General features: G+C 32.4%; 1 protein-coding gene across 1 annotated transcript; it reads right to left on the reverse strand.

Moving 5' to 3' along the window:
• Positions 518-9,090, reverse strand: LOC110266738 (pyruvate, phosphate dikinase, chloroplastic-like). Its single transcript, XM_021111714.1, has 5 exons — positions 9,004-9,090; positions 8,506-8,822; positions 8,306-8,435; positions 8,143-8,157; positions 518-607 (listed from the first exon to the last, which is right to left on the reverse strand). Exons 1-5 carry the CDS (start codon positions 9,088-9,090, stop codon positions 518-520), a joined length of 639 nt encoding a protein of 212 aa, XP_020967373.1.

Here is a 9,441-nt window from a genome sequence, read left to right on the forward strand (position 1 = left end):
ATTCAGATTTTCAGAACTATGAGTGAATTTGGCTAAGTCTTCCTTAAGCATTTTGACCTCTTTAAGCAACTCTTCATTTCTTTTAAAACAGTCCACATATGCAACGACGGAATGATCACTTTCACAGCTCCTAATTTGGGCTTTTAACTGCTTATTTTCTTCAACAAGATCACAAGCAGTTTCGGCCTCCCTTACTTTTTCTTTAAGAAAACTGTTTTCAGCTTTAAAAATGGTGATTTGTTGTTCAAGTTCTTGATTTTCCAACAAGAAGCATCTTATTTTTTCAGAAAGGTGGTCTATCATAAGATGAAGATCTTCAGTGCTAGGATTGTGAAAGAATACTTGATCTATATGATCAGCCATGAGACATGGTTGTGACTTGGTTTCGAATTCTTCATCATCATCTGAGTCATTTTTCAAGTCCTCCCATGAGGCCATTAGCCCCTTTTTCTTCCCCTTTTTCGGATTCTCTTCCTTTTTCAACTTAGGGCAGTCAAATTTGAAATGCCTTGTTTTCTTACAGTTGTAGCATGTCACCTTGCTGAGATCTTTCTTCAGTTTTCTTGAGCTGCTTCCTTTGCCTCTCTCCTTGAACTTTACCATTTTCCTGAATTTTTTGGCAAACAACACAAATTCATTTTCAGAATCACTGGATTCATCATCCAGGGGGTTAGTCACAGAAGTAAAAGCAATTTCTTTCTTTTTGAATCTTTTTTCAAGTAGGTGTTTTCAAAAGCAAGAAGATTTCCTCTCAAGTCATCATATGTCATGGAATCAAGACTACTACTCTCAGAAATTATTAATGCTTTTGTTTCCCACTCTTTCGTGAGACATCTTAACACTCTTCTCACTAGCACAGATTCAGGATACTTGATTCCCATAGCATCCAAGCCGACAATGATGGTGTTGAAGCGTTCAAACAGTTCATCAATGGATTCTCCTTCCTTCATTGCAAACATTTCATACTCTCTGTTTAACATATCTATCCTGGTCTTCTTAACAATGGTGGTTCCTTCATGAGTCACTAGGAGTTTGTCCTAGATTTCCTTTGCCGTTGTGCAACGTGATACCCGTCGGTATTCCTCGAAGCTGATAGCACAGTTGAGTAAGTTGATGGCCTTGGCATTGAGTTCAACCTTCTTTCTGTCTTCTTCGGTCCAGCTTGCTTCTGGTTTAAGAGAGACCACTCCTTCGGCACTTGTGACGGTTGGATATTGAGGACCCTCCAGGATAATATTCCAAAGTCTGTAATCCACTGCTTGCACAAATATCTTCATTCTCTCCTTCCAATAGGTGTAGTTTTTCCCATTGAAAAGGGGAGGTCTGTTGCTTGATTGTCCTTCAGTCAGATTGTAGGACACCAGATTTGAGCCACTGTTTTCTGCCATCTGGATCTTTTCTCCAAGCTGCAAAGCTTGATCTCTTTGAGACCAAGCTCTGATACCAATTGATGGTTATCAGTGGCTAAGAGAAGGGGGGGTTGAATCTTAGCCCCCTTTTTGCTTGACTGTACTTGCTGGCCTTTGAAATCACTTCTGGAACTTTTTGTCTCGTAACTAGCCACGAGACTTTTTCTTTTGTCTCGTCCCCAGCCATGAGACTTTTCTTTTTGTCTCGTCAGTCAGCACGAGATATTTTCAGTTTTATCTCCTGGGCAGCAGAAACAGAAATGGAGTAGAAGAAAGAGAGAATTACACCAAGATATATCATGGTTCAGCTGCTAAGTGCAAGGCAGCCTACATCCAGTCTCCATCATAACAATGATGGAATTTCACTATAATCATCCTTGATTACAAACACCAATTCTTCCTAGGAACTACCGTTCCTATCCGGGACAAGTCCAGAATCTAAACCCAAACTGAACTTGACTTGGTCACTGCCAAGCTTTCAACTGTAAAGTGCTAACCCAACTTACAAGGGGATTCCCACAGAATCATGAAACATAACACAGATGTAAAAAGGAACTCTAAGGACATCTATGGCTTTTTCTTTTAATTTTGCACTCTCTGCTTTTTTCCGCTCTATGGCTTTTTCATACAAACCTCACTGTTTGTCTTTTTCCATGAGACTCAAGACATGACAAAATTAAACAGAAAAATACAAAATGAAGAACATTGAAGGAGAAGAAATCTGTTAGCTTAGGGAGCTATAGAAACTCTGTGCTCTCTATTTTCTTTTCCTTGAACCAAACCCTGACTGTTCATCCTTACTTATAGGAAGAAGCCTTCAAGGTTGAAACCAAAACAAACCAAGCCAATCTTCTTCTTCTTCAAACAGAACCGGTTCGGCCAGAGAGAGAGAAAAGATAACCCATGTAATTACCTCTAGTCCTTCCTTGGTCACCACTCTTCATCAATCCGAGCCCTTCATCTCTTCCTTGCTCTCCAAGATAAACTTCTGGCCCTTGATGCTTCATGATGATGATAGCTTCATCTGCTCCAATCTCTGCCTCTTCCATCACATAGCCACTGTAGCTACCTCCTGTGATGTTAGAGCAGAATCAGAGATAAGCCATCCTTCCAAAGATCTTCTCCTTGCTGGCCGAGATCTTCTTCTTTCTTTTTGGGTATGAAGAGCTCGAGATTACCTCACCAAATCTTACCATTCTTGGTGAGAATCTCAGCCACTACATACTTTTTGTTTGCTTTTTCTTGCCATTATTTTGATGGTCTTTAGGCGTGCTTCTTCTTCCCTATGGTAGCTTGCCATAGCTTCCATGGTTGCTGAGTGATATGACCGAAAGAGAAGAAAAGCAATTAGAGAGAGAAGAGAGAAATTTGAACAGCATTAATTTAGGAAAGAGAATGGGATTAAATGAAATGATTCTTCCCTTGCTGAGTGGCGTGTAGCATTGAGTGCTACAATCAAATCAAAATGTCTTTTTCTCTCTCATTGTTCCCATGCATTTATTAACTTCATTTTAATGAGATTTGAGTTCTATCACTTGGTGAAAATTGAGATCCGTTGGAAGCATTTTTGCTTTCTTTTTCAATTTATTTCGGATCAAGCAAGCAAAAATATTTGGGCTTGTATCAATAATAAGTAAAACTGGCCCATCTAATAAAACATTTCAGCCAACATTTATATGACAAACTTGCATAAGGCTGAATTTTGATTTTATTGGGCTTAGAATTTCTTCTTTTCATTTCGGCCCAATAACAAATTTGCACACACAAAATTATTAATTAAGCAAGTATGTATTAAGATCAAATTAATAATTTTGTAATTAATTGTTTTAATAATGTTTGTTCATCATCAAATTAAATTAGAGTTTTCCAAACTCATGAATTTGTAAAGATCATTGGGGAAGGTGGCGGATAAAAGGGATTATGGGATAAATAAACATGATTTTTTTATATATATATGTTCAGCAAGAATGAAAAACCATTAGTTTGTTGCATTTATGTTTACAATAAAACAGTATAAATAAAAAAATTAATATGTTTTTTACCGCTAACTGAACAAGAAGAATATGTTAATTTTATATTTTTTAAAAATTTTGATCTTCTAAAGTAAGTGTGATGAAATGATAAACATGAAGGATGATCCCTATCAAATTCTTTAGTACAATTCATAAAATTAAGCTCCCAAAAAGATTAAACAATGTGAAATAGTGATATGAATTTTGGGGAGTATAGCAAGTTACTAATAAACTTGGGAGATATAATAGAATACAGATAATAACAACTTGTGTTAATATACTCTTTTGGGCACATTGTCTTCATAAATAAAGGTTATAAACTCATAATCAAAGTAGCATTAGTCCCCTCTCATATTGGCAATCCACCCAGAAAGCGTTTATGAAATTCAAAAGACTCTTCTGGTTTATATTCTGTAACGAGTAAATAGTCAAATTTGTTATTGAAAGATCTTGTTTTATAAATTAATCTCCAAACGATTTTTTTAATCAAATTCATTTTTCAAAGATTTTAAATTAATCATGTTAGTCCTTCTGTTACTTTTTTTGTTGACGGTGCCAAAATTTGTTAATGTGGCACGCTAAATGATATTACAAACACACATATAGGATCTTAATTGATTATTAGTATGATAAGTTTATGAAAGTAGATCAAATCAAAACCTAATTGAGAGAAGAACTTGAGGCATTAAAATCTCTCAATTTGGGGTTGATTTAATTTAATTTCATAAACCTATCATGTTAGCTTATTGAGTTAAGATTGATTTTGATAAATAAATTATGATGACAAATATTTATTGGGTTAAATAATATATGCATATGCATCGTTTCACATATATCATATTGCCATTCTCTTTGTGTATAGTGTATTATCATGCGCACTAGACCAAAGCTTTACTTGCTTTGCTACCATGAATTAAGGAATGCAAACAAGGTTGGATCTCACTTGTGAAATAGCTTATATTATTAAAGTTAAATTTAAAAGGTGTTTTATTTAAAATAATTTGTAGTATAAAAAATTTAGACGTTGGAGTTGTACTAAAAGTGACATTTTTATTTGATGGTTTGATTTTTGCATTTGTTTTAGTTAGTGGTTTGAAGCAGTTATAATTTTTTTGCTTCGTCATCAAATAGTACAAAAGTTGTTGTAACACTTTGATCTGAAACTTTTAATTGAATTCTGAACCTAAAATAAATATTGGGTTAGTAACTAATAATTTGATAGATGAGATTATAAAAAGTATATAGAGTTACTTTATTGTTAAATATTGTGATGTTTGATTACATATACCATAAATGTAGTTGTTTCCTTTTTTTATATGCTTTCTTCTGTCACTTTTCACATTCAACATAGTTCCATCCAAATTTGTCACCAATTTCGTTTATAGTTGCTAAAATTGTGAAGATCTTTTCCTATTGTAATATTTAATTTATGTTATCATTAGGTATATGCTATTTGACTATGTAGAATGTATGATGCATGTTGTGAGTTATTTTTGTCATACCTGATCATCAGATTCTCATTGCATGACCATTAGATCTTGGATAGTTATTCGATTTCTAATCATTATGCTATGAAAGAATGATTTCTATTGAATAAGTTTGAGATGTGTTGTTCGGAAATAAATTTCTTGTGCTAAATTTGATGTTATTTGAAGGAATAGTGATAAGAGACTTATATAAGTTGTTATTTGAAGGCATAGTGATAAGAGACTCATATAAGTAGTTTAAATAGTATAGAATTTGAATACTTGTAATGTAAAATTTATTATCATTAATAATATTATTATGACATTTGTAATATGGATGTTTATTACCTTTAGTGAGTTATTTATAAAAATTAATAAATTAATTGTTGAGGTTATAAATTTATTGTATTATTTATAACAGTAAGATATAATAAATATAGGAATATGAATTTAATGTATTTGAAGGTTACAAATTTATTGTATTGTATTTTTTAGTTTTTTTATTTGTATATTTTATTTTTTGTCGATTTAGAAATAATAATTGATTTGGTAAGAATTGAGTGGTTGATTCTAAAGTTTTACCAAGTAAGCATATTGCTAACATGTCATTAGTAGATAAAAAAAAATATCTTACAAATAATAGAAATAAACTTATCTATCTACTTTTATATATTAAAAATAGATGCAGCATTATTATATCTCATCAATCTTGTTCTTATACCCTTTGTTACGTTGTTTAAGTCTTTTTATGTGGATTTTTTTTGTTACGATAAACAAATTAACTTTTTTGCGACTAGTATAGTTGAATGTACCTGATTAGTGGGTTTTTTTGACATGTTTCTTAAATGTGCCTTGGTGGTGGTATGAATAACATCGTTGTTTTTGTTGTGTCTTGTGCTTAGTATTTTTCTCAAGGTGTTAAACCCTAAAACTTATTTATGAGAAAGAAAAACAAATAGATTTCATTTGAGAAGTTGTTTAATGATACATGACCTACTTCAAACATTATTGTTATTTTATATTGAGTCAAGATATTAATCTTATTGAATTCTAACAATGACATTATTGGATAAATCGAACAAGAAACTTCCTAGCTACCCGAATTGCATTTTGCATAAAGGGTTACATACATACAATTCTTTTTCTTTTGTTTCTTTTTTAAGAACTTAATTTTGATGTACTAAAGTGTAAAATCGTTTTATACGTGAAAAAAATATGTGTATACTTTTTACTAACGAAGTGGTCGATTCTTCGTATCATAAAATTCACCGATAATAGAATTTGTGTCAAAATTTTCAACAATTTCCTTTTCAATATAATTAAAAGACAATTAGCAAGAAATTCATCTTTTATTTTGTTTCTAAGTTATTTTTCACAATATTCATAGTTAAAAAAGATCTCTTAATTATAGCAGTTGAAACAGAGAGAATTAATATCAAACGAATAAAAAAAACAGCCACAAAAAGAAAAAGAATTCACTTTATGAGATTTAAAAATTTTTATTTAATTAAAAAATATTAGTAATAATATCTTTTTCAGATTTTTTAAATATTGTTACTTATTTTTTAGATATTAAAAATTATTAATATTTAAATTAGACTAAACTTCTATTTATATTAGACTAAATACTAAATATTTTTTTAAAAAAATTAAATTATACATAATAACTTATTACTATTGAAAAAAGTTGGGAGGGCTGAGGCCGCCACTCGCCCCCCCCTTATGTCCGTCCCTGCACCTGATGTAGCCTTCAATTCTAGAGTTTCAGTGTTGCTCTATTAGCTCTTCAGAGTCTTGACCCAGGTGTTTGACCTATAAAAAAGACTTCGACACTCAAGTCAGTTCTTAATACTCAAAAATATTCAGAAAACTATTATATTTAATTTTGTATTACCTTTGGTCTTTGATGCCCTCTATAGCTGTGATGACCCTATTTATCGTTGCATGGTGAGAACCGAATTATGCAGGGTCTTTTCAAATTGTTCGTGATCCATTTGATGGTAATTCAAACTACCCTTTGTAGTGGCCGAAATATGCGCGGATACTATAGAGGTGTTTATAACGATTTTTCTTAAGAAATGTTTTTGATATTTGAAAGTTAGTTCCAAGATATAATGTCACGGATCGAAGTATTTGAATATGGACCAATATCTATAAATATAATATCATAAAATTTTAAATCACACATCACATTAATTAGGAATGTCAATAGAACGTGAGAAAAAATAAAAAAAAATACTTTTTTATTCTCCAAACTCTTTCCATTCTCATCTCAGAATTCTGTTCTTCACAAAAATTTTTCAAGTCAACTGGAAAAAAACGCAAATAGACAAGTACAACATATAAAATAAATAACATATAAGAATACAAGATTACAATAAATTGTTCAAATTAGGAAATTTGTTGGTAATAAATGGTGAGTTAATTAACGTGAGAAGTTGAGTTAAGTCTCAAAGTGGTCTCTGAAGTTACACTCAAAACTCATAGTAGTCCCTGAAGTTAATAGTTACCCATATTCATCCTTGAAGTTGCACTCTGGGACTCATATTGGTCCTTCCAGCACATTCTGTCCATCCAACGCCACTGAAAAGCTGGTCTGGACTCCTCCGTGACACACTAGCCAGGTAACGGCTAGCTAACGTGGATTTTATTTTTATGGTGCAATTTGGTCCCTAAATCAAAGTTAAAAACTTTAATTCCCAAATTTGATCATCATTCTCTGTAGTAACTCCTCGCTTCTCTTCTCTTCTCTTCTCTTCTCCATCTTCAAATTAGACAAAATTGAATATATAAAAGACTATTTAAGAACAGAAACTATAAATAATACTGATTGACAGGTAAAGAGAAAGAAATTTGCCAAAATCATCTCTACTGTATCCAAATATCATTTGGATAAGGTCATTAGTTCTAAATGAAAAGAATTCTGCTTCCTTTGCAATCTACATGAATAGATAATAAAATTTCGAAGTGTGAGAAACCAAAAGGGAATAGAATGACACTTTAATTGTTCCAATCTAAGTAAAATGGTGGAGTCGATTGTCATTCTTTATGGCTTTATCATATTTGAAATTAGTAATATGCAAAGTTAGAATCTAAATGTGGTTTTTTGAGTTGATAAATAAGAGAGGATTTAAGTTATATCTCATTTGTAATCAGAGTAGCTCTAGAGACCTCGATCATGATTCCTACTCTATAGCTTAGAGAGGAACCTGTCTCAAAGAACACTTTCACAAAAAAATTTCTTATTAAACTCACTTGATACTTCAACTCCTGCCAAGGATAAAAAACAAAAGATTATAAATAATCAAGACAAGAAGCTAATGTAGTTGCATTTAGTACATACTGTTTAGGAAAAACTAAAAAGACTACGAAGCCTTGTGAATAAATGAGAATAAATGAGGTTGAATAAGGATCATGCCTGAGGTGTACTGACAAGTGGAACCATTGTTTCTGACTGACCTTTAATGCCATGGTTACTGACTAAAACTGCAATCTCAAAGATTGCACGAACCTGCATCTCAGTTAGTTTCAGGTATGATATTCCTAGCCTGTTGATAGAAAATTCACTAGTCAGATATGAATGCTGTGAATCAATCCATAAATTAAGGGGATGCAAACCTGCAGCCTCGGCAACCAAGCATGGGATACACTTTTGATAGTTTTTCAATTCTAGAGAAGATTTCTTCTTCATTGATTCCTGTCTCCGAAGTTAGCTCCCTGACAATATGATGTAACTCACCCTCGGGAATAAACTCATGAAGTGGAGGATCCAACAATTGGATTGTCACCGGGAGACCGTCCATTGCGTGGAAGATCCCCTCAAAATCTGATCTCTGATAAGGTAGCAACAGGTCAATTGCAACTTTTTTCTGTTTTGGTGTAATGGCTACTATCATCAACCTCACAGCTTTTATGCTCTCGTCTGAAGCCAAAAACTGAAATTAGAGAATCATACAATTCTTAAATATTTAGTGCTATAACAATTGAGCATGCATTATTCCCCCTATCTCTCCCTTTCTCTCTCTCTCTCTATATATATATATATATATAGGAATATTGAGAGCACACTTTTCATTTAATTATAACTAAGGAGTTGAAATTTTTATATTTTTTTACCATGTGTTCGGTCCTGCACAATCTAATTTTTTGGGCACTATTCTGTCTAGTTGTTAGTGCATCTGTAGGTGTATCAACATTTGCCATTATCTGATTCATAACAACAATATGAATTCACAATGTTTAGAAAATAATATTTTGAAGTTTTAATTCAACTCAAATTATGAAGTAGGTAAGACTCATGACATACACTCACCTTCAGATGCCTTAATTTATAGTATCTATTCTTGAATAATCTTCTATATATCCCATTTTGTTTAATTTGAAGATGGAGAAGAGAAGAGAAGAGAAGAGAGGAGAGGGATTACTATAGAGAATGATGATCAAATTTGGAGATTAGGATTTTTAACTTTGATTTAGAGACCAAATTGCACCATAAAAGTTTAATTACTAATACGTCAGCTAGCCATTACCTGGCCAGCGTATCATGGAGGAGTC

The sequence above is a fragment of the Arachis ipaensis genome, chromosome B09, assembly GCF_000816755.2.
Source record: "Arachis ipaensis cultivar K30076 chromosome B09, Araip1.1, whole genome shotgun sequence".
Taxonomy (NCBI): domain Eukaryota; kingdom Viridiplantae; phylum Streptophyta; class Magnoliopsida; order Fabales; family Fabaceae; genus Arachis; species Arachis ipaensis.